Below are 27162 nucleotides of genomic sequence, written 5' to 3' on the forward strand. Positions count from 1 at the left end.
AAAGTGGCATTGTAAGCATTTTGTTATATCTGATACATAAAAAAGGTTGATCTTGTCCAAAATTCAGAGTGGTCTTAGGGCGCCAGGGTGGGGGGGGGGGGGGCGATAAATAGCACCTCCGCCTGTGTAGGCCCTGAGTGGGATGTCTGCTATGTGTGTAGGTCCAATCAAGGATAACTTTGTGGATTGTCGGAAGATTTACTGCAGCGGGAGCTCTACCCATGCCAATGCAGCCCATGCCTATGCCGAGCACGACATCCCCAGAATCCAAGGCACGTCTGGAGGGATGGCATGTTTGTCACAGCACTGGCTGCACCTGCAGGGACGTCCACAAGTGCCACCAGCTGGGATGTGATGCCAAGTATGGAAAAAAGGCTTAGCAGAGGCAGGTCTGCGGTGGGGAGGACCTGGGACAGGCTGAGGCTGGAACTCCACTGAAATAAAATGCTGGTGCTCGGGGCCCAGGATAAGTGGAGGGGAGGGTAGACATCAGCTGTTTGCAGCAGAGATGCTGCCCTGAACTTCTGACTCACAGAACCTGTAGCCTAGCATGCAGCTCCTCACTACTCCCCGATCTGGGCACCCTGTGACACTGCTGAATGAGGCTCATCATGCAGTGGGGCTGGGATCTGAGGTCACCTAGTAAAAACCCACCTCCTGGATCATGTGCTGCCCATCCCTACCTCACATTTGCTTCTTAACCCTGTGCCTGCTGAAATGCCATCATCCCCATCACCCCCACACATAGGGGTTCTGCCCTTTTTAAGGTGTCACTCTCCCTTTAAATTCAGTAACCCCCCTTCCTTACTCTTCCAGTGGCCTTTATTCCAAGGAAGGGTGATCATGGTAAAAGCCCTGTGATACATCTGTCAGTGGCAGCAACTTACCTCTAAATAACCCATGAAGGGGTGTGGGGGGGTCTTCAAGGTTTTGCAGTGACTTTTGTAGGCTTCTGCATGGTGTGGAATGTTATAGGGACAGCCAATCACAGCATTGCCTGTCCCGGGCACATCTCGACACACAGCACATTTACCGAACAAGTTACACACCAATCTGCTGCTCATGTTGCCAGGGCTGGTGCCAGCATAAGGCTGCTTGGGCAGCTGCCTTAAGGTGCCAGAATGGGATGTGGAGGGTGGTAACTGTTTCTAAACCGCACATGTCATCAATTGTGAACAGGATAAAATCCTGACCTGAACCTGATCTAAACCTGGCCTGAACCTGATGTAACCTGACCTGAACCACTGAACTACTGTATCAATTAGCTTTGAAACATGAGCTTCAATCCACACCACACATGTGTGAATCCAGTCGTAGTGTTGATGGGGGAATCCCATCTGCAAAGCTATTGTGTTCTTCCAGCAAGGGGGCACGAGGAATCCATCCCTGCCAGGAGAACACAGTGATTATCGCATGAAAAAGCGGAGGTTAGAAGCTGATTGGCTACCATGCACAGCTGCACCAGATTCTGAGTGCAACACTGTTAGTAAATCTACCCCTATATGTCGTGATATACAGGTGAAACTCAAAAAATTAGAATATCGTGCAAAAGTTCATTTATTTCAGTAATGCAACTTAAAATGTGAAACTAATATATGAGATTGACTCATTACATGCAAAGCAAGATAGTTCAAGCCGTGATTTGTCATGATTGTGATGATTATGGCTTACAGCTCATGAAATCCCCAAATCCACAATCTCAGAAAATTAGGATATTGTGAAAAGGTGCAATATTCTAGGCTCAAAGTGTCCCACTCTAATCAGCTAATTAAGCCATAACACCTGCAAAGGGTTCCTGAGCCTTTAAATGGTCTCTCAGTCTGGTTCAGTAAGAATCACAATCATGGGAAAGACTGCTGACCTGACAGTTGTGCAGAAAGCCATCACTGACACCCTCCATAAGGAGGGAAAGCCTCAAAAGGTAATTGCAAAAGAAGTTGATGTTCCCAAAGTGCTGTATCAAAGCACATTAATAAAAAGTTATGTGGAAGGGAAAAGTATGGAAGAAAAAGGTGCACAAGCAGCAGGGATGACCGCAGCCTGCAGAGGATTGTCAGGAAAAGACCATTCCAAAGTGTTGGACTTTCACAAGGAGTGGACTGAGGCTGGAGTCAGTGCATCAAGAGCCACCCCACACAGACAGATCCTGAACATGGGCTTCAAATGTCATTTTCCTCTTGTCAAGCAGCTCCTGAACAACAAACTACGTCAGAAGCGTCTTACCTGAGCTAAAGAAAAACAGACCTGGTCTGTTGCTCAGTGATCCAAAGTCCTCTTCTGATGAGAGCATCTCATTTGGAAACCAAGACCCAGAGTATGGAGGAAGAATTGAGAGGCACACACACTGCAAGATGCTTGAAGTCCAGTGTGAAGTTTCCACAGTCTGTGTTGATTTGAAGAGCCATGTCATCTGCTGGTGTTGGTCCACTGTGCTTCATTAAGTCTAGGGTCAACGCAGCCGTCTACCAGGAGATTTTGAAGCACTTCATGCTTCCTTCCGCAGATGAGCTTTATGGGGATGCTGACTTCATTTTCCAGCAGGACTTGGCACCTGCACACACTGCCAAAAGCGCCAAAACCTGGTTCAATGACCGTGGGATTACTGTGCTTGATTGGCCAGCAAACTCGCCTGATCTGAACCCCATAGAGAATCTATGGGGCATTGCCAAGAGAAAGATGAGACATGAGACCGAACAATCCAGAAGAACTGAAGGCTGCTATTGAAGCATCCTGGTCGTCCACAACACCTCAGCAGTGCCACAGGCTGATGGCTTCCATGCCACGCCACATTGAGGCAGTAACTGTTGCAAAAGGGTCCCAAACCAAGTACTGAGTACATATGCATGCTTCTACTTTTCAGAGGTCCGATATTGTTCTATGTACAATCCTTGTTTTATTGATTGCATGTAATATTCTAATTTTCTGAGATTGTGGATTTGGGGTTTTCATGAGCTGTAAGCTAGAATCATCACAATTATGACAAATCACGCCTTGAACTATCTTGCTTTGCATGTAATGAGTCTATCTCATATATTAGTTTCACCTTTTTAAGTTGCATTACTGAAATAAATGAACTTTTGCACGATATTCTAATTTTTCGAGTTTCACCTGTACACTTTATACAATATAGGTAGATATGAAATGGGATCTTCCTTCCAGTTCAAAGCTAATGAAGAGTGTAAGGGGAATTTTAATTTAAACATAACCTTATCCTTTTAAATGAGAATAGTATGACATTTGCACTAACTTTCAAACATGTTTACGGTTTCCCTTAAAAAAAAAAAAAAACAACTTATGCATGAAAATCTGCTTTCTGAATTCAGTTTCATCTCAGTTGTCTGTGGTTATAAAGGAGAGAATAGAGGCAGGACTGTTCCTACTATGAAAAGAATCTCATCTGAGCAGAATTCAAGCTAAAGAAAACATGAGTACCCATAGACACAAGATGCATCTATTGGGGTTGTACGAGTGTTTAGTACCCTTGTGCAACTGCTTCTGGAGTACATTGGCACTCACCAATCCAACTTCTTGGCACTTGCTGTGTCCAGTTGCTTCCTGAGTCCTTTAGTCCATTGGCACTCACCTTATCTGCTGGCCTAAAACAGCCTATGAGAAAATCAGTATTATACAGCAGAGTTGTTTCCAGACTTCTCAGACGTGTCAGTGGTGGTATTTATTGTTACACATAGGTTGGCCTTGGCCAAATTGCCACTGTACTGTTTCATGGGGCCTTAACAGAAACTTTAACTGAGTATTGCTTTGAGACTTCAAGAATTTGTTTTCTAATGGTACCCTATTTAAAAAATAATTCTAACAAGCTGGAGCTTACCAAAATTTTTATGGAGTCCCAGTTGGTGTCCTGACATGCAGATTATGCTTTAGACTTTACAATCTGTTCACACCATATGTAGTCAGCTGTGATTTTTTTTTTTGCAAAAGAACAATGCAAATTACTACTAGGGCACATAGAAAACAACTAATTTCCATGTGCCCTGTTGACACTGCAATGCTGCAGTGAGGTGCGGTGCATTAACATTCAGGCATGCTGAATCTTCCCACACTGTATCAGATGACACTTTAGCACAGCACAATGAGCTGCAGTGCAGAGATTTGAACGGAGTTTAACTTTGTGCACTGTCAATAACGTGAAGAGAGAAAATAGTAAACAGTCAGATGCGCTCAGATAGCTCATTGCTATAGGTTCTTTAGCTCCTGTTTAAACTGGTCCTACTATGTCTATGTACAGTGCCTTGAAAAAGTATTCATACCTCCTTGAAATTTTCCACGTTTTTGTCATGTTACAACCAAAAATGTAAATTTATTTTATTGGGATTTTGTGATAGACCAACAGAAGGTGGCACATAATTGTGAAGCGGAAGGAAACTTATCAATGGTTTTCTAAATCTTTTACAAATATCTGAAACGTGTGGTGTACATCTGTCTTCAGCCCCCTTTGAATTCAGATGTCACCTAATTAGTAAATAGAGTATAGCTACAGGTGTTCTGTGAAGCTCTCAGAGGTTCATTAGTGAACAAACAGCATTATGAAGGCCAAGGAATACATCAGACAGGTCAGGGATAATGTTTAAAGCAGGGTTAGGTTATAAAAAAAATCCCAAGCTCTGAACATCTCACTGTTCAATCCATCTGAAAATGGAGTATGGCAAAACTGCAAACCTACCAAGACATGGCTGTCCACATAAACTGACAGGCCAGGCAAGGGGAGCATTAATCAGAAACAGCCAAGAGGCCCATGGTAACTCTGGAGGAGCTGCAGAGATCCACAGCTCAGGTGGGAGAAGCTGTCCACAGGAAAACTATTAGGCGTGCACTCCACAAATCTCGCCTTCATGGAAGAATGGCATGAAGAAAACAATTGTTGAAAGAAAGCCATAAGTCCCATTTGCAGTTTGTGATGAGCCATGTGGAGGACACAGCAAACATGTGGAAGAAAGTGCTCTGGTCAGATGAGACCAACATAGAACAAAACACTGGTGAAAAACTAACACCCTGAACACATCATCCCCACCGTGAAACATGGTGGTGGCAGTATCGTGTTGTGGGGATGCTTTTCTTCAGCAGGGACAGGGAAGCTGGTCAGAGTTGATGAGAAGATGGATGGAGCCAAATACAGGGCAATCTTAGAAGAAAACCTGTTAGTCTGCAAAAGAATTGAGACTGGGGCAGAGCTTCATCTTCCAGCAACAACCCTAAACATACAGCCAGAGCTACAATGGAATGGTTTAGATCAAAGCATATTCATGTGTTAGAATGACCCAGTCAAAGTCCAGACGTAAATCCACTTGAGAAACTATAGCAAGACTTGAAAAATGCTGTTCAGATGCTCTCCGTCCAATCTAAGAGCTTGAGCTATTTTGCAAAGAAAAATGGGCAAAAATTTCACTGTCTAGATGAGCAAAGCTGGTAGAGACATCCCCAAAAAGAGTTGCAGTTGTAATTGCAGCAAAAGGTAGTTCTACAAAGTATGACGGGGGGGGGGGGGGGGGTTGTACCATAACAAAATGTGGAAAATTTCAAGGGGTATGAATACTTTTTCAAGGTACTGTATGTATGTATGTATGTATACATGTGAGGTGGGGACCTGTAAGACATAGGTAATACACATTTAGAAAATTAAGTAAAAGGCGCAATACATGTGATTATCCACCTCCTGATTACTCTGCATTGGCAGTATTGATTCCCTTTAATCACTTCAGCTCCAAAAGGATTTACCCCCCTTCATGACCAGGCCATTTTTTTGCGATACGGAGCAGCGTTTCTTTAACCATTTCAATGCCAGGCACTTTAATCCTCTTCCAGCCCAGGCCACTTTTGAGCTTCCAGCACTGTCGCACTTTGACTAACAATTGTGCAGTCATGCAACACTACCCATATGAAATTTTTTGCATTTTTTCACATAAACAGAACTTTCTCTTGGTGGTATTTAATCACCACTGAGGGTTTTTTTTTTTTTTTTTTGCTAAATCAACAAAATAATGCTAAAAATTTTGAAAATCTTTTTTTTTCTGTTATACGATTTTGCAAATAAATAACATTTCTTCATAAATATAGGTCAAAATTTATTTTGCTACATTTCTTTGTTGAAAATAATCCAAATCAATGTATATTATTTACATACCTCCAAACTGTCCCTGATTTTGAGGGACTGTTCCTGATTTTGAACAAAGTCCCTCTGACCCTCTTTTCTCTTCCTTTGTCCCTCATTTTGGTCTGATCTTATTAGTTATTATTTTGTCACAATTTTATGGAAAATGAAGAATTACAAAAACATTTTTCACAGGTTTTTTTTTTTTGTAGCATAACCAGTCCAATACAGTGTTACCATAGAACTGGCATGGCAGCAATCAGGAACAATGACTGGTAACAGTATGTAAAAAAAATATAATAAATTTTTTACTTTTGATTTAATTTTTGTTTTTTTACAAATTTATTTTCTACTTTTTTTTTAACACACTATGACCAGAGCAGTACAGTGTTACAAAAGTAACACTGTCCTACTCTCGGGAAGTGATCAGGATTTGTTTTTGTTTTTTACATTACATTTTACATTATGATTGCTTATACCAATGTATTTCATTGATATAAGAAACCATTTTTACTGAATGAAACTGATTCATTGTCTTTTGTTGTGATTGGCTGCGATTGGCCAAAGTTAATCACATGGTACAGATGGTCTGTGATTGGCCCTGTCTGTACCATGTGATCACTGTGACCAATCACAGCTAACACAATTGTCTACAATTGAAGGCAAGAAAGGAAGATATTCATTGGCTGCGATCAGCAACTTGTACCGGGGCTGCGATATTGCGGCGGACAGTCTGACACTGACACTCTGTGGGAACCAGTGACACTAGTACAGTGATCACTGCTTAAAATCTACACTGTCACTGTATTAATGACACTGGCTAGGAAGGGGTTAAGCATCTAAGGCGATCAAAGATTTAACTGTGTTCCTAGCCAGTGTTTTTGTGTACTGTGTGTGCTGTTTTCACTAGGCAATCTGCTACATTTTATTCTCTGCTTTGCAGGGAAAGAGAACCTAGCAGATTGCTGATGACAGAACACAGCTCTGCCTTGATTGAGAATTTTTGCTTCAAGAATATTCGGTTGATTTTCTGATCAGTAGTGGGATCAAATCAATGTTTGTTTTCGAAAGCAGAGACGGGAAAATTTGAAGGGGCAGGAAGGAAAATGTTTGTAGCTCAAACAAATTTTTGGCTAGTGTATGTGGTTATCATTCTGAAATTACAATCAGTTTATAATCAAATGTTAAAAGCAAAAGACAATTTTTGAACAACATTCGTCCATTCATCAACTGTTCAAAGAATTTTTATACGACTTTTCTTACGAATATTCTCGTCCAAAAATCTACACGTGCATAGCCAGCTTTAGTGTCCTCCGCGATCAACAAGTGCCAGCACTCATCCATTGGTCAGCACCTGTTAACAGGCTTCTGCTGTGTCCCAGCAAAAGCACATTTATATATGTGATTTTGTGCAGAACATCCACACTGTAGCAGTAAATCTGCTATAATGTGGACTTAAAGTGGTTAAGGAAGTTTTTTGTTTGTTTTTTCCTTTTTGTTAAATCTCTGGCACATGCTAAGTGTAAAGTTTGTCATACAAAGTTCAAATGATTCCTGTCAGTCGGTTGAAATTCAAACCATGACAGCTAGCTTCAGGTGCGGAATACAATAGTCGGCAGCATAAAATTTGTTTTTCAGTGCATGCAGCCCAAGACGGCTATGAATGCGGCCCAACACAAATTTGAAACTTACTTTAAAATGTTGATTTTCCTTTATGGAGTTTTTTTTGTAAAAATGTGTTTACGCTTACTGCACACATGCTCCAGAAGAAAAAATTGTCAGTCTATTTACTGGAGTTTTAAAAGGTTTATCTTCCCAAAGAAAAAAATCCCACTCTTCACAATCACGCCTTATTCATGTCATCAGTTTTCAGCAGCACCGATATTTATAAGCAACTATTTTCAAAGATGAAGCACACGAAGGGAAAAATTAGAACCAAACTATCTGACGAGCACCTTGAGAATTAATTGGGAATTGCTGCTTTATCCATTGAACCAGATCTTTTCAGATAGGTACATTAACAACTGTATATTAGTGATCTGCCCAAAATTTTCTGCTAATCCGCTATCCTTATTGTTAGTGTTTTTTATGTGTGGTCCAAGACAATTCCTGTTCTTCCAGTGTGGCTCAGAAAAGTGAAAAGGTTGAACACCCCTGCTCTACACCTTAAATTAACAAGTAACAAGCAATTAACAAGTAACAAATACAGAACTCATAGCAGGAAACTTTAAGACTCTTCTACTGTATAAATATCTACTTCTATTACAAAAGAAAAAAAAAAATATAAAGACACAAAACACAGGTTAAAAACAAAGGTATACTTATTAAAACCCCAATAAATCCCCAAAATGATCTTCAAAAATCATTTAAATACATCCTAAAGTATCTAGGCAAAAGCAGTCCAGTTAGGCTGAAGTCAAATTAGAGAAGATTAAATAGTGTTATGGGTCAAATGAAAGTGTCAGGCAGGAGGGTCAAACCAACTGGATGTATACAATATAGTAAATTGGATGGATACAATAATATGAGTAGGTGGAGTCAAACCATTACAGACTTTGCGGTAGATTGGTTTCATTATCCTCTACCCAGTTCATCCAAGGGCCATACTGTATATTCCAAACTTCAAGAGTTTTTTTTTTTTCAAATGGGCAGAAAGCAAAAAATAGAATTGTTGACCTTGTCAACTATCTAGCAGAAAAGTGCTTTTTGTCTTCTATTTAATGAACTGACTGTATAGGAAAAACATAAAAACACTACCAAGAGATTGTTAACATGGGCAGAGATGTGTGTTTAACTCATTTATGCCAATCTCTCCACTGTTTAAACACCATTGGTGATTGGACTGTTCTGTTAGCCTTGCTGCTCGCATGGATGGTTTTATAACATTATTTGGGGGAGAGTAGCAGGAGGCATTGGATAAATTTGCAGTTCATGGATGGATAGCGTCACCTAGAGGACAGCTGTGAGATGGTCAATTACCCCTTCATCCCTATTTTTAGTTTAGTAAAATCTATAAAGCTGTGCAAACAATTCTGTAAAATTGTCAGGTTGGCTTCTTCAAGGCTAAATATGCTTCAATTATTCAGGGTTGCTAATATTATACTGTTACTATCTTTCTGTTAAATAAATATGCAACATGGCGAGACTGGTGGCTGTCTGTTTACAGAGCTCTTGGGCCAGATGCCACTTAGTTTGGACGGGTAACTAGGTAAATACAGACTGTTGAATCTTGGAGATGAGTTAGCCTCATACTCTTAAGCAGTGTATTTATAAATCTATTTTTAACATTAATAGTGATTATATAAATAATAAGAGGATTACAGTAAAGTAAATTGACTATGCATTGAGCAAACTATACTTCATATAGTAACACAAAGTACATTGTTGGTGGGCTTTACATAATATAATTGGTAAGCTTTATGGCTTGTAACAAAGTCGTCATGCTATACCTTATTTCCTCTGCTATTGATTTCAGTAAATTGTGTTATGCTTGTCAGTAATTTCTCTTGTGTTGTAACCTTTGACCTATGTTTTCTCCAGTTAACAATGCTCTCCTGGATTTCTAAATACATCAACATATTTGTACTGCTCTAAAAGGAGACTAAAATATATATATATATGTACACACACTATATTGCCAAAAGTATTTGGACGCATGCCTTTACACACACGAAGTTTAATAGTTTAAAGGCATCCTAGTGTTAGTCCGTAGTGTTCAATATTGAGTTGGCCCAACCTTTGCAGCTATGACAACTGCAACTCTTCTGGAAAGGCTGTCCACAAGGTTTAGAAGTGTATCTATGGGAATGTTCGACCATTCTTCCAGAAGCGTGTTTGTGAAGTCAGGCACTAATGTTGGACAAGAAGGCCTGGCTCGCAGTCTCTGCTCTTATTCATCTCAAAGGTGTTCTATCGGGTTGAAGTCAGGGCTCTGTGCAGATCAGTCAAGTTCCTTCACCCCAGACTGACCCATCCATGTCTTTATGGACCTTGCTTTGTGCACTGCTGCGCAGTCATGTTGGTACTGGAAGGGGCAATCCCCAAACTGTTCCCACAAAGTTGGGAGCATGAAATTGTCCAAAATGTCTTTGTATGCTGACCCCTTAAGAGTTCCCTTAACTGGAACTAAGGAACCAAGCCCAACCCCTGAAAAATAACCCCACATCATCCCCCCTCCACCAAACTTTACCTGTAGCACAATGCAGTCAGGCAAGTACAGATCTCCTGGCAACTGCAAAACCCAGACATGTCCATTAGATTGCTTTGCATTGCAGTTGGTGATGTAAGGCTTGGATGCAGCGGCTCAGCCATGGAACCCTATTACATGAAGTTCTCTATGCACTGTTGTGCTAATCTGAAGGCCACACAAAGTTTGGAAGTCTTTAGCTATTGACTCTGTAGACAGTTGGCAACTTCTGCACACTGTGCGCTTCAGCATGCGCTGACCCCGCTCTGTCATTTTACATGACCTATCAATTAGTGGTATTATAACAAAGTGGAAACAACTGGGAACAGCAACTCGGCCACGAACAGTTGACAATGGAACATTTAGTAGCAAGGAAATTTCACTGCCGCTCACCAGCCACTTGATTAGGTTCACCTGTTGCTTGATGACACAAATTGCTAATCAGCCAATATGGCAGGAACTCAATGCATTTAGGCACGTAGACCTACTGAAGACAACTTGCTGAAGTTCAAACCAAGCAGCAGAATGGAGAAGAAAGGGGATTTAGGTGACTTTGAAAGTGGCATGGTTGTTGATGCCAGATGGGCTGCTCTGAGTATTTAAAAAAACTGATCTACTGGGATTTTCACGCATAACCATCTCTAGGGTTTAAAGAGAATGGTCCAAAAAAGAGAAATATTCAGTGAGTGGCAGTTGTGTGGACAAAAATGCCTTGTTGCTATCAGAGGTCAGAGGAGAATGGACAGACTGGTTCAGTGGCGACATTCAGATGGTAGGGTCAGAATATGGCATAAACATGAAAGCATGGATCCATCCTGCCTTGTATCAAAAGTTCAGGCTGGTGGTGTTAGTGTAATGGCGTGGGGGATATATACATATAGAACCTAATGCTTTTAATCGCATAATGGCAAACCATTTCTGCTCGGCTCCCTCGAAGGTTCTACTCCAGTTCCTGGGAGAACATTATGGGAGTCAGGATACTATTCAGAAACCCTGGGCTATGCTTCCACATTTAGGAGAATTGAGCACTGGCAAAGCAAAGTTGTAAAGACAACCTAGTATAATTTTTCCCACTCTCAGCATGCCTACATTTTTGCTAGTGCACTTAAAAGTATGGACACATTCTCTTTGCTTTGAGAAAACAAAACCTTTTTACTTCTTAGCAAGACAATTCTTACTCTAGCAAAATTCTTCAGTTGCTGCAGAGACACTAGTGCTACTTTTTGCAGCTTTTGGATCGGTTACTTCTTGGCTTTACCCTGAGGGACTGTACCCCAGGATGCAGCAGGGTTGGCCTGTAATGTCACAGTCTAGGCATTGGCTCCTGCATTTGGTGCTCACCTAGGCACGTGGTGCAATGAGTTGAGATCGCAGCAGAGTAGGAGGCATCGGGAGAGGATCGCTTCCAGTTTGAATATGTTGCCTTTTTTTCTATTACTGTGCTTTTGGTCTGGGCTTCCTTCTGAGCCTGCACAACCTCTTACTTGGTTGGGCTCACTGTACATGTGTACGCCATTTTGGGACATGTACGTGGACTAGGCTTAGCCTCTCCTGCCTTCAGTGATGGTCACAGTTAACATTAACCCTTCCTACTCTGCAGTGTTATTGTCAGGACCCCTAGGGGAGTTCCCCCTATACTTGTGGGTCCTCCTGGAATACTTTTGGCTAACAGCTTGGACAGTGTCTGTAGTGTTCTCCCTGGGAATTCTGAAGATGAATGTCTGGAACGCTGCCCTCAGCCTGATTTGCTGCTCTCCCCATCAGCCAAACTCTGGCAGTCTGGTCCAAGGACATGTCTCAGGATCCTGGTTCTATTCCTATGGATCCTTCTGTCCTCCAACATCTAGAGCTCCTATGGCTGTGTGCTATTGTGTGAATGGGCTAGTGGGTCATATGTGGAGGACCCTTTGACCTAAATGTTGGTCTGCAGAGCTTCTGTGCATTCTTTCAGGATACCTTTCACTGGGGAAAATCTTTTCATCGAATCCCTGGACCCATTTATCAAGGAAATCATAAAGAGGAAAAGTACCCTTTTACCCCAGAAAAAGAGGACAAAAACTCAACCAGCAAAAGCCCCTGCTCTTGAAAAAATAGCGTTCTTTTCATTACTCTCAGGATTTCAAGTCCAATGCCAAGCATAGAATCCAGCTCTGTTATAAGCCCTGAACCTGTAAATCCACCAAATCTGGAAACAAGTCCTCAGGAGAAATCCCCTGGGGCTACAAACAACAATTTCTGTCTCCACCCAGTTTATGTTGTGAAATTTGCCATTGTTTTTGCAAAGATTGGCAAACCACCACTGGTCTGGAGAAGCTGCTATCCCAAGAGGTCATACCATGGTCCCAGAAGGGAAGGAGTTTCAAGGTTTTCATTCTAACCTGTTGACCATTGCAAATGAAAGGAAACTTCTAACATATACTGGAACTAAAAGACTTGCAACAGATTTGTTTGAGTTCAAAAGCTCTGTAAAACATTTAAGGAGTCAGTCATTGCTTCCCTCCACATGGGAAATTTTCTAGCTTCTGTGGACAGCAAGGAAGCATGTTAACACATCCCAATCTTTGCAGAGCATCAACACTACCTGCATTTTCTTTGCACAACTGGTTCTGTTTTTTTGCCTGCCCACTGCACTTGGGTCTTCAGCAAGGTGCTAGCCCTAGTTCTTGCTCTGCTTCGACCTCAGGATCACCATTGTGGGATATTTGAACAGTCTTTTTCTGAGGGAACAAACGGCGCAGGCTCTGTTGTCCAATGTTCAGTGAACTGTGCAGATCATACAAAGGTTTGATGGATCTTCAGAAGTCTGTGCTGGAACCCTCTGTCAGGAATGGACTGGCCAGCAATAGTGGGACTCGCCTGCCTTATGAGCTGCAGTACCAGGGCTGGCCAGCGGGTGCTCCCAGCAATCAGACTCAACCTTGCAGCCAGTCAACACCTGGAATTAATTATACTGGTGTATTTAAGGGATGGCCAGACCTGCAGACTCTGCCTTGGTGTGTGTTTTTCCTGGGCCCTGTATCCTGTTCCTGCTTCCTGTTTCTGTTCCTGTTCCTGTCTTGTTGCTGACCCGGCCTGATCTATACCTCTGACTTCTCCTGCTCTGACCCCGGCTCGTTCCTGACCATCCCTCTGCCTGACCCTCTGTACCACGCTGCCCGCTACCTGCTGACCCTGGCTTGTGACCCCGACCATTCTCCGCCTGCTCCCCCTGTACCTACCTGCCCGATTGATATTGACCCAGCCTGCCTGACAACGCTCGCATTGTTTGTACTGTTATCTGTGGGTGGTTGGTTGGGTTTGTTTGCACTGTATTATGTTTAGTATTGCACTGCGTTTATGTTTGTATTGTTGGTGTTAATAAATCGTATTGTTTATAACATATCTGAAGTCTGCGTTTCCCTGCGTCAGTCACACACCTCTGGTCATACCCGGGAGCCCTGACACCCTCTCATTACTTGGACTATCTGGGCTTAATCTTGTCCAGGGTATTTGCTTCCATGGGGCAAACTTCAGAATGTTTAATCCCATGCTTGGACTCTACAGTCCAGGAGCCAACCAACCCCTGACTTTTATAAGAGCGTTCTGGACTTTATGGCATGTTTGAAGAGGCTCTTTCATATTCTCGATTACTCCAGACTGTTATCACTCAATATTCTTGTAATGTGGGACAGATCACCACATCCACCTGACCCCCAAAACCAGATTTGCGGTGGCTTTGTGGATCATGAGTCTGGCACTGGAAATGAGAGAAAAACATTCCTCCCACTGGTCTGAAAAATCTTACAATGGATGGCAGTCAGTTGGGCTTGGGAGGAGCCCTCCTAACGCAAGGGATTTGGTTGCCTGGAGGAAGCTTGTCAGTCTGTGGAAGGGCCCCCTGCCTGGAGGATGTATATCTCGTGTTCTGGAGACAAGGGCACAGTTATCCTTTCAGATCTCACATCTCCAAGATCATCTGACCAGGATTCAGCTGGACATTACCAGTGTCATCAACCATCAGAGAGAAAATAGAACTCTATCAACTAAGAGAAGCAGATCTGATTCTTGCTTGGTAGAGAGTCATGAGGTTTTGAGTTGGCGTCCTCAACCTGTAAAGACCCCTTTCTTTTGCTACGGAAGGACAAAATTGTTTTGAGACCCAACACCTCTTTTCTTTTTAAGGTAGTTTCTTCCTTTCACCTTAACCATCTCTATGTCCTGCCCCTAAACAGGACAGAGAAATGGTTAAGATGGTTAGACCATCTCTCTGTCTTGCTCCTAAACATCCTAAGGTTATGTACAGTACTTTTATTGCATGGATGTGGTATCCTGTTCAAATTTATCTCTAAATGCAAACTCAATTAAAACAGTCCGATGCATGGTTTGTCACCTCTGAAGCTCCATATAGGAGACAGCTTGCTTCTTGTCCCACTATCAGGTAGATTTGTCGGCTTCCAATTCAAGCTTACAACCAAGGGGCAAGTTTCCCCCCTTTTCCGATCAAACCACACTGCAGTTGATCAGTTATAGTGCTTCATGGGCTTTTGACTATCAAGCATCTGTTGCTTAGATTTGCAAGGCTGTCACCTGTTCTTCAATTCACATGTTTTTACCATTAGAATGGTCAGGCATCAACAGATGCTGGCTTCGGTCAAAATGCTCTTCAGACACAGCTTAAGGATCCCTTGAGCCATCCTTATTAACCTAATTTTTTTTCTTAGTGGGCCCTTTTATAATGGCAGGTGGTTAACACTTTCTCCATGTTCCCCACCTCATTGGGCACCAAGTGTGGGTCACATGAGAGTCCTACCCGGGGTGGTTCTTCTAAGCTATGCTAAGCATCTTGAACAAGGTCATTCGCCTTACACATGGGGTGCCTTTACTTGTACCGTAAATCATGTACACTTGAACAATAAACTGTACTCCAGTTAACTCTTTTGTCCACATGCTAATGTACACCTTCACTGTAAGTTGTTGCATTTCTCCACCTGTCCAGCGTATTTCTCCTGTCTCACCACCAGTAACGGAATGGAGTCCTGCCAAGCATGAGCCCTATGCGTGCTCTGAATTAAGTCTTCCTCATCCATACCTGTGCACCGGCCAGGGACCCCAGTAGTGCTGATTTGCTCTTGTTGCTATGGGAGATGGACCGCTCAGGTAGAGAGTGCTGACAACTCCCTCACTGCAAGATGCTATTCCAGCGCTGTTCCAGGCACACACTTCATGACAGACTGCTTGGTAAACCTCCGTTAGCCTTGGTAACGACTTGCCTTACTCCCCACTGCATTAATTCTTACAGAGCTGTCTTCATTTCCCAATTAATTCATATGGAGTTGTCTTCATATCCCAATGTTCTTTACTGACCTAAGTTGTAGACTAAGTGCAGAATGTGCTGGTTACTTGCATTACACATTTTTAGTAACTTTAGACCAGGTAAGGACAAAGTTTTAAAAGCTCTACTCAAATCTTAGCATGACCGTACATAGTGCACAGTCTTTTCCTAATGTCCCTAATCCCTAACTAGGCTTGTGGATGCCCCAGCGTACCTCCATAGGATGAGAGTCCATAGTGGCAGATCTTCAGAACTGGTGTCTTCAGGGCAGACTGCAGGCCCCAGCAATCCCCCTACATGGTGGAAGTGACAGCAGGCAGGCTTTCTCTCCAAGGTGGAGCTGCTTCCCCTTTTGTCTCCTCTGTGAGCAGCTGGAGATTAGATGCTGTGGCTTGTCTGTACAGGCGTACCTCGGTTTACGAATTTAATGCGTTCTGCGGGACTTTTTGTATTGCGAAAAATTCATAAACCGAAACGCGATATGCATTGAAAACCAAGTAATCTGTTCCGGGGGGGGGGGGGGGTCAGAAAAAAGTTTAAAAAAAGTATTTTATCCGTTCAAAACTCTTTATAAAGTGCACTTTAAAGGCATAAACACTGTACAGGGACATGATTAAAAATTAATTCGTAAATGCATTGAAAACCAATTAATCCGTTCCGAAAGTCAGAAAAAAGTGAAAAAAAAGTCTTATCTGTTCAAAACTCTTTATAAAAAGTGCACTTTAAAGGCATAGTACTGTACAGGGACATGATTAAAAAAACTTTGTAAATGCATTGAAAACCAATTAATTCATTCGTATTGCGAAAAAAAAATTTGTAAACCGAGGCATTATTTTCAATGGATTTTCATTCGTAAACCAAAAATTACGTTAACCAAGGTGTTCATAAATTAAGGTACGCCTGTATCTTCTTTCCTTTGTAGCAGACCCACTGTCTGGGCAGAGCCCTCCCCCCTTTTAGTAACCGCGCAGGGAGAGAAGCAGAGTTCAGCAAAAAGTGTGATATAGGTTAACTTTTTCTCTCCTGGCTGGAGCAGCATCTGTCTCACCAACCAGCATTTCACCTTGATTAGCCTTTCATTTGCTGTTGCCCACCTCTCAGCTTGACTGCTTATTTGTGCCCCAGTGTTTCAGATTACTATCCTATGTTCTGTAATGTAAGACTAAGAAAAGACTGTTTCTGTCTGACCTGTAAAATCCTTTTCTAGGGAAACATGAGGAGACACAGGCCGTTGTTCTTATGATCCATGGCTCTCATTTCTTGCTACTAAACTGAGGCATGCTAAGCCTAGGAGGGGTTATAGTGGGCTGTCTTTACAACTTTTCTTTGCTAGTATCCATTTCTTCTGAAGATGGCAGCATAATGCAGTGTTTCGGAATACAATGTGTCTTGTAATGGACTCCAAAAAGGGATTTTACAGGTAAAGTCTTATTTTCCAGGGCTACTGTAAACCAATGTCTAAAATCAAACTATAAAATATTAGTGCAGCGCCTCTCAATACTACAATGCCCCTTGTGACCATACCTAAATCAATAAACCATAACATATATGTAAAAAATCAGCATAACATATGTGTAAAAAAAATCCCATATAATGTGTATTTCTTGATAATCATCCAATGTTGCACCATTTCACAGTTCTATTCAACCAAACTCTTCATAATCATAAATTGTGCTCCTCCACCATCACCCAAGATGTGTTCTCATCTGGAGCTGTTTGACCTCACATTATAGAATGTTTGGTCATAAAGTGATTGTGTCCTAATGGGACTATTAGAATATTTCCCTGATGGATCTCTAGTGCTTCTATCGTGCCTCCTCCTCTGTTATTCACTCTGTAAAAAAGCAAAAATAGGCAGAAAGTGTTTTATCCTTAAAAATGCTTTTTTGCTAAAAACATTAAAATACCACTCCCATTTTCAAGGTGCTCGATCGCACCAGATATATACAGCATAAAATAACAATCACAGGCTCTCTTCTCATTACCCATCAGTTGATCTCGCGAGCGTCGTGATGTCAGCTTGCCCTTCCCCTACGTGTTACGCCACAGGTCACGTTGCTTTCTCAGGGGGATCCCTGGGAGACTTTAAGACAGATTATATTGGTTGCTCACAGGATTAACATTATCTAAAATTAAACTGCTATTTACGTAAGATGATTAGGTTAGATTTATCGAAAGAAGACAGTTGACGTTAAAGCAAATCTAAAAAAAAGTAATAAATAATAAATTACAGCTCAACAGTCTTTAGATGTGGTAGCTGCATTTGTTTTTGTTTTTAGACTGCAAGAAGAGAAAAATACCAGCTGATAGCATTAAACCTGTGAGTCCTAGGCACTAAACCATAGCTCCCAACTGTCCCTGATTTCGAGGGACTGTCCCTCATTTGGAACAAAGTCCCTCTGTCCCTCCTTCCTCCTCATTTGTCCCTCATTTTTGTATGATCTATATAGTTGTATATTAAATGCACTATTTATCAGTGTTTTACAGTGCTAAACCTCTCATCCAATTTCTAGATTGCTGCATTTTTAATATTTAAAGCCAATATAAAGGAATAGTAGTGGTAAAAAAAAAGCACTTGTGGGTTTAACCAATCATTTTGTATAATTCTCTTTTAAGGGGGGATGTCCTGTGCACTTACATACTTTTGCTAATAGGTGTCCCTCATTCCCATCTCTGAAAGTTGGGAGGTATGACTAAACTGAAATCTCAAACAATGTTATCAGATCTCACAAGTTCTATTCTGTGGACAACAGAACGGCTTTGCTCTTTATGTTATGGAGAAGAGCAGAGAGAGGGAGGTGTTCTATAGCCCTAACACATTTCTTATCCTAGGGTGACAGTGCTGCTCTTCGATACAGTACAGTGAAGGATCCTCATAACTTTTTAACAGGAAATGTGTTAATGGCAGGATTATCAGATAAAAAAAATTAAAACCCCTAGAAAAAGGACAATAATGCAGACACCACATCTCTGGTTCTCTCTGTCTTGTGGTTTTGTGGTCCTGTGAAACATTGTGTAACATTTCACCATCTGAAGATCATGGCATATGACCAGTACAAACATTTTTCTCAATGACCCCCATTCCATGGCAGTATTTCTACCAATCAAGCACTGGTAGTCTGAGAGGTTGCCTTTTTTTTGGTTACCTTCTTGAATCACCTCTATAATGTCCTGTTTATATGACTGTAGTCGTGGACTGACCTCATTCAGATGGAATTACCTGTACTTTATTTTTCAGTAGATTACATTAAATGCATAAAAAAGAACCTTGTAAATGCAATACTCCAAAAACGAATAAAAAGTACAAAAAATCTGCTGGCTGCCCATTGCAGATCAAGTTTTGAAAGATTTTGCAGATCTCTACCTACAATGCTTTGCAATCACAAAGGCACTAAAGCTGCCCATACATGGCTCAATTTTTTCCATTCAGCTGCATTTAGATCCATGTATGGCCAGTTTAAGGAGCATGGTGTGTACAGCAAATATAATCTAGTTATTTATTATTTCTAGCTGTCTGAAAATGAAAATATTTTGTAGACACCATATGGGTACATGTTTTTTTCCTCAGAGGACCTGTTTGCTGGTGCAGCGTTCTAGGATGGCAGATGCAGGTGGTAACATCTTAGTGTGAAAAGGGCTCTATTTCTCACACTTGGTACTCGAATTGTGCACTTCTGCATGGGCAGAGCAAGACATTGTGACATCACCACGCATGCAGACATGCACAGATCGATTCAGGAGCTGTTTACATACAGTTCCTGTATTTTCTAATACATTTAAGTGTTTTATCTAAATACCAGATTCACACCATCGGGAGCACTTGGTACTTTTCTTTTATATTTGATGCTTGGAGGTGGCCCCTAAAGAAGAGTGGTGGATTCACATAACATCATTTGATCCATGGCATTCATAACCATTATGCGCAATATGACCACTCTATGTAAAAGGGGTCATGCTTTTCTGGTAAGCCTCCATGTATGACACAGTGGTAGAGTGGAATTTGTGGAATGAGCACAAATGAAGAGACCTGTCCTTGTTCTCACATTACAATATAGAAGGACTTTTTGGGATTAATACATTGATTGTTTTGATTTGACTGACATTATTTATTTCACTTATTGTTCACACTTGTATGTGAATAATTATATTATCCACAAAGTGTTTCTGCACTTTTAGTCCATTTGGATTAGTGCAGCACTTGTCTCTGTTTAATGTGCTATATTATTGTTAACCCATCGTGCTTTGGTAATTTGTTATGTATTAAATGTCTATTTGTTAGGGAAAAAAAGTGATGTAACTGTAGTAAAATAGGTGCAAAACACTAAATGTAACAAAAATATTACAATGAAATTAATGCCAGTGTCAACTTTCAGCAGTGGTGATCAACTTGCCATCAACTTTAAGTGCAGCTACTGACATCACCAAAGAGCTGCACATACAGTAATTTCCAGTGACTGTAAATTAGTGCACCCTCTAAGGAGTTGGTGAAACTGATGTTTTTTCACCCAGATTAGTGCGCACACAGCCAAGCACACAGCATTATCTCACGTTTCACTGGCTCAAATATTATAGTCTAGTGGTGTCTTTTTGATGCTTGATTGAAAAGTTGAACTTTTGAAGGGAGCGTGGGATACCCAAACAGCAGAAGTGAACTCTTTGAGGACTTTGCTGCTAACAGGTGACAATGTCTTCTTTCCAGGAACTAAGTTAGTCACTAAGGCCCAGCTCTCATTTTCTCATAATGTCACAGGATCATCAGTTGCCTCCTTCCGATATCCACTGGGTACTTGGTAAGTGAGACAAAGACTCACTATACCACAAGACCACTGGACAATTTTCCCTCCAGTCTCCACCAGATATCTTCCTGTGAGCTTCTCCAGACTGTAAAACAATGTCAGACTTTTAGAGAATAGGCCCCCCAGCTTAGACTATGGCTGGGACTTCAATGACTTCCAAGCGGCTTCCCCAGTAGACTGCCTAGAGGGGCAGAGCTCCTATAACAGGGGACTCCTCTGGCATTGCTGAACCAAGGATCTAACTCCCACTGTGCCAGGCTTCAGATTATTTATGAGCTCCCCAGCCACTTACTGGACACACCATTCCAGGGATGGGCTGGGTCCCCAAAAATATTCAACCTGCTGTCCCATTCGTTGTCCCACTGTAATCTTAGACTACTCTAGAATGCAGGGGAAGCAATCAGACCAGCAGCCTGTGAAGCACTGAGCAGGTGAGAATAATCAAATCCCGGCTCCACTGATTACACCGAGCAGGCTAGGAAAGCAATCCCTGCTCCACTGATTACACTGAGCAGGCTAGAACAATCAATCCCTGCTCCACTGATTAGAGGAGATAAACTAATATTTACCTAGCAACCTATACTAACTGGTAGGGCACTACACCAAACCTACAGAAAACTGTTAAACTGCAGATATGCAACCGGAGATGGTCAGAGAATATTAACATACTACACGAGATGAGAACAGACTTCAGACATGCTGCAGAAGACAGTCTAAGGCAGCAAACCTGCAATAAGAGTTGTTGGGAGACTGGGGACATGCTGTAAGATACAGTCATAGAATAGAAATAGACTACATAAGACTGCTAGACATAAAAGCTGTTATATTCCCTATTACAAATCAATATTTTCACATTTTACTCCTGCAGTCACCCTAAAAATCACTTGTACCACATTGATATTTTTCATTATAATGCATTATCAGAGGAAAAATGCCACACAAACTGGGATGGACAACACAGAAAAAAAGAAACCGCGTTTGAAAGGGAAAAAAAAAAACTGCTTAACCCGCATTTTCTTTCACGGACTTGAGATCACCAAAAAACAGATTACTGTCAGCAGGGTTCCCCCATGGCTAGAAAATAGATGCTATGGGCTGCAGGTTGGGCACCAGGAACAAAGGATTTGCACATAGGCACTGGGATAGGCTTTGAAATCTCAACAAGGGCTCTTTCACGTGGATAGCTGAGGCAGCAGTAACGCCTCCTGACGCCTGTCAGATGCTGCTATACCACCCCCTGAAATGGTGAGCCGTATGTTAACTTAATGTCTGAAAGAACGCTTTAGGTTTTTGTTAGACTAAATGACTTACTTCTCAAAGTAAAAAATGGAAAACTGTTCAAACATTTACTTGGTTTAGAGGTGAAAGACTGAGCTGAAGTTAATTTCCTCTGCAACTTTGTCATTTCAGGAGCTTTTCTCATTCCTTATGTGATTATGGCTGTGTTTGGTGGAATTCCTCTGTTTTATATGGAGCTGGCTCTGGGTCAGTATCACAGAAATGGCTGTATTTCTGTATGGAGAAAAATATGTCCATTATTTAAGGGTAAGTCTTTTTGTTATGGAAGTAAAAATATAATGGGCAGTTCATCAATCAACAGCTGAAAATGGAAATTAAAGTTACTAAATTAAAGGCTACTTTTAGGATGACCTTTATATAGATGCAGAGATAGGAAACTGAAATTATATGCAATTCTTGATATTTTCTATACTAGCTAACTACAACATGGTAAATTTGGCTACAAGGTTTCCCACCTTCTGAGCTACTTTATTAGTCATTGGGATCTTCCCTCTGAATAAAGGACCAATATGTTGATTCAAGAACTGGAATGGGGCTGGACAAGCTAGAGTTTTGAAGAATGGTAGAGATTTACATAAAACTTCCAAAAAGAAGACAGAAATCTCTGAGCAGATTGAGCACCAGTTAAGGCTAGTACACACGATGAGAAAATCGGACAAATGATTGTGTTTTTTTTGCATACTACTCTCATATTGAATACGAGAGTGCAACTAAGCGTATCAAAAATCTTATACGATCCGTTTCAACTTTCCATGTGCATAGCAACATAACAGCATGTAATCGGAAGCGATATCATGGCCGTGTGACCCCTCTGCAGATAGTTACCAAATTGTAGCAATAAGATTATCACTCTATTACTGCTATTATACTTATTTCTATCCTGAAAACAAAATTTTTGTTTCATGTTTAGGAGCATTTTCTTTGTATACGAAGATTGTTTTCATTGCCATTTTTCCTTCTGGGTTATTTTCATGTTTCCGATCATGCAGAGTCTTGGCCACTCAATTTTTTTACAAACGAATACTGAACTGATTAAATGAAAATCGTTTTGTTCTGTTATTTTAGAAAGATTATTGTTTTTGTCCCTTCGGATATTTTCGCATGAACTGACGTGATCTGCTCTCAAAAAGCAGATTATCGGTCGATCCCTCCAAATGCATTTTATTCCAGTTTTCTCATCGTGTGTACTAGGTCTTACATATTAAAAAAAAAAAAAAAAATCACATGCTGATTTTATTTCTAAAATGTAAGAAATCCAAAAACAAAACCAAACACTGAAAAGCATAAAATGATTAAAATAAAATTACAGATATTAAAAGGCTGTTTTTGGCATTTTGAAACATCCTCCAATTCCCCTCTTGGGCTTTACAAGTGTCTGGCACCCTGACACTTAACCACAGTCCTGGGAGGCTAGCTTAGCTTTTTAGCTTTTCCCAGCTTGAGTGGTGTCTCATTATATTCTTATGGAGACTCTTCTTTGTACATTTGTATGGAGGTATAGGTTGATCTTCCTCTAATAGGTCTAATAGACCAACTAGCAGAAGAGTGACATAACATTTCAAAGTCCTACATCCTTTGCCCTCTAGGTTGTGCCCAGTAAATACCTACCTCAAGATCAAACCTTACTCTAGAAAGGCAGATTTTCTACAGGAGGTGTTGAAGGCTTAGCAGAGTTATATATGAATTGTAATGTAAAGGAAGGTAAAAGAAAATTCAAACCGCCTTGACCTATAACTGTTCACTGCTACTTCAATAATCAAATCATTTGCCATTTAGCCCTGGTTCACACTGGATGCCGCTTTGAAATTGCTCTACTTTTCTTGAAGTAGCACAATTTCAAAGCCGCCGTTAAGTGCAATTTCATGGGCGGCTTGCCTGATATCTGTGAACTTCATGCACATATATCAGTGCAAGTCATACATGAAATCACCAAAAATAGTGCAGGAACTTTTTTTGAAGTTGCGGTACTTCATATCTTACTGATTAAGTCCGTGCCATAGAAATAAATTAAATGCAACTTCACGTGTGATTTGTAAATCAAATGTTGCACCGGTAGGAACCAGGGCTTAAGCATCATTCACACCATGTGTAGAGACATGAGGTTCCTGCTTGCATTCTGCAAAGGCACAAAGAAAGCAATTGTGCTCTGTGCCCTATTCACACCACAGCACTACTTAAGTGCACATTTTTTCTGTGCACAAATCTGCAACTGAAACTCTCTGAAATATGCATGAAAACTGATGTAAACTTGTCTCTTCAAGTGAAATCTACTTGTTTTTTCCATGTGAACGAGGCCTTATTCAGCTCAGAAACCAGTTAAAAGTAATGAACAGCCAAGGTTGGAGCCGAATTGCACAGAGATTTTGAGCTCTAAGTGTTTTAGTGGTCCTACAGTTGCATTTTCGTAGTGGAAGAGCAGCAATTGATATTGATGCACAAATGGACAGGTTTGAGGCTTTAATGAAAAACTGTTAGAAATTGTGCTCACTTAGTCCAGTATTATACCTTCTTTGTGTGGAAGGTGCACAAAGGTAAATTGCAAAAGTTGAACTCTAGCCTTATGAATAAACCATGAACAGTTCTGCAGGCTCCTGTCCTACTGCCTACACTGATTTCTCTAAACACAGTAAGCTTTTCACAGTGTGCATTAGAAGCGAAATAGAGCCCGCTTCATTTCCTCACTGGAGGACATCCAGCTTGATTTGGCTGCATTGCATAGAGAAGCATAAAGGCCTGGTGATGTTACTGGGACTAAAAGACAGTTTGTAAAGAGAACAGAAATGTTTTATTCAATAAATACCCATGGCGATTGGGGGAAAGGAGGAAACAGTGAAGACAAAATATTAGCAGAGTAAACTTAATCTGTAATATTATAATCACTACATTCTAATACATAATACTGTAATATTATCATTACGAACATAAATATGCTATACACATTCCCTTTTTTACGTTATTTTTTTTTGTTCCAGCTTTACGTTATTTACGTTATTAAATTTTTTTCCAGCTGGTGGAACTCTAAGCACTTTTTTACATTTTTCCAGTTTCTTCATTCCTCTGGGTAAATATTCTTGTTGCTCAGAGAGCTGGAGCTGAAAATTCCACACACAAGAAACTAAATTAATAGTGACTCCTTCCCTTCCCCTTCTCCCTCTAAATGCTGTGCATTTTTTTTTTTTTTTATAGACATAATGCCTGAAATGAGACAACTACTGTTGTGCCCTCTCTTTAGAAAGCCCAGAATGCTCTTGGAATCTTTTCTTGTGTATCAAAAATATGGCCATATTTAGTCAATGACATTGTTCAAATATGGCCATGTGGCCATATTAGGTCAATGTTGTCACCAGCATCCACACCCCTTTGTTAGGTGCAGCTGTGGGCCAAGAATTCCACAGTTTTGGCTGATAGGGCTGGCAGCAAGCCATCATGTGACTGTTTCCCAGGGTTCAGGCTGAACCATAGCTCATCCCTATGTAACATATTCCCAAACTGCGTACAGTTTTGACACACTGCTCAAAACATTTAGTGTACCATGGTTAGTTACATTCAAATGGAGTTTATAGAACTCTAGAACTGAATTTCCTTGGGCAAGCTGTGAAGAGCCTTCAGCATTACAGAAAAAGTCCGACTGAATGTGACTAACTAACCACTAATGACTATACCATGATGTGGATGACGATCAAGTATACCATGATGCGGATGACTAAGCCTTCACAGACATACTGTATGTAAGGACCTCTAAGAGCTCATCAGTCATTAAAGTAGCAGATGAACTAGAAATGATATTGAGAGTGTTTTAATGTTCTTGACTATTGCTATTGTGTTGATTTGATAATGATCTTTTTTTCCTTAGGAATTGGTTACGCTATCTGTATAATAGCACTTTATGTAGCATCTTATTACAACACCATTATGGCCTGGGCTCTCTACTACCTCATATTTTCATTCCGATCTGAGCTGCCTTGGACCAGCTGCCGCAACGAGTGGAACACAGACAACTGCACCAATTATTTCCACAACAGCAGTGTAACGTGGATCAATAGCTCTATCTCACCAGCAGAGGAGTTTTACACGTAAGTGCATGTAAGTGTGGTGGAGGGTAACACACTCTTAGGGTAGATGGATTTCATGATGCTCCTTTGTAGACATAAACAAGCATTTCAATCAGAAGTAACAAGATATGATTAACGTGGGGACCCTGAAGCAGTATTAATCTAACAAGATCTGGGCTCTTCATTTTTGCTGATCAGTAGAATAAGTGGAGGAAACATAGCTTTTCCTAGACTGCTTCAGCGATTGTAAATCGAGAGACATTTAAGATTCAACTTTTGACATGAATACTGTTTTCAAACAGCAAAACAGTAAATATAAGAAAAGCATAAATATTTCAGATTAATATTTTTTGCTCCTATTTTTTTCTGTTCTATTGGTAACTCATTTAAATACAGGATAGTTAAGGTTACATAGTTTGGCTGAAAAAAAACAAAAGTCCATCCCGTTCAACTATCAAAAAAAAGTTATAATCCTACATCCATAGTTGATCCAGATGAAGGCAAAAAACCAGCAAAGCATGATCCAATTTGCTTCTGCAGTGGAAAAAAAATCCTTCCTGATCCCCCAAGAGGCAATCCTGATATTCCATGGATCAACTTTACCTATAAATATTAGTAACCAGTTATATTCTGTGTATCCAAGGAAGAATCCAGGCCTTTTAAAAGCAACCCACTGAGCTGGCCAGAACCAACTCTTGAGGGAGTCTATTCCACATTTTCACAGCTCTTACTGTGAAGAAACCTTTCTATATTTAGAGATTAAATCTCTTTTCCTCCAGACGTAAAGCATGCCCCCTTGTCATCTGTGATGACCTCAGGGTGAATAACTCTACACAGAGTTCACTATATGAACCAAGGATGTATTTATACATGTTGATCATATCCCCCCTTAATCTCCTCTTCTCAAGAGAATAAATTCAGTTCCTCTAATCTTTCCTCATAGCTGATCTCCTCCATGCCTCTTATCAGTTTGGTTGCCCTTCTGTGCACTTTCTCCGGTTCCCCAATGTTGTTTTTGTGAATTGGTGCCCAAAATTGAACTGCATGTTCCAGATGAGGTGTTACTAATGATCTGTACCGGGGTAATATGATATCTCTCTCTGGAGTCTATATCTCCTTTAATACAAGAGAGGATTTTGCTCGCTTTAGAAACTGCAGCTTGGCATTGCATGCCATTATTAAGCTTGTGATCTACCAGAACTCCCAGATCTCTTTCCAGCATTAATTCCCCCAGTTGAACACCCCCCCCCCAGTCAAGGTTGTCTTTCTACATGCAGGCAACTTACTATTCTGTTATTTCATTGAAGGGAATTGGTTGAGTCTTTTCTCACCCTGTAGAGGATGATATCATAGGACAATACATTTATTCAACAACAGAGTGAACAATAGTATAATGAAATATGACAACTTTT

General features: G+C 40.9%; 1 protein-coding gene across 1 annotated transcript in view; it reads left to right on the forward strand.

The window, feature by feature from the left end:
* The window catches only part of SLC6A4 (solute carrier family 6 member 4), a 136201-nt gene that overhangs the window by 44719 nt on the left and 64320 nt on the right, over positions 1-27162 (forward strand). The window contains exons 3-4 of the mRNA XM_089683042.1: positions 21810-21944; positions 25552-25771. Coding sequence (XP_089539168.1) covers positions 21810-21944; positions 25552-25771 — 355 coding nt within the window. The remainder of the gene's footprint in view (positions 1-21809; positions 21945-25551; positions 25772-27162) is intronic.

The sequence above is a fragment of the Staurois parvus genome, unplaced genomic scaffold (assembly GCF_062004578.1).
Source record: "Staurois parvus isolate SC_StPar_1 unplaced genomic scaffold, SC_StPar_1.0 ptg000299l, whole genome shotgun sequence".
Lineage (NCBI taxonomy): Eukaryota > Metazoa > Chordata > Amphibia > Anura > Ranidae > Staurois > Staurois parvus.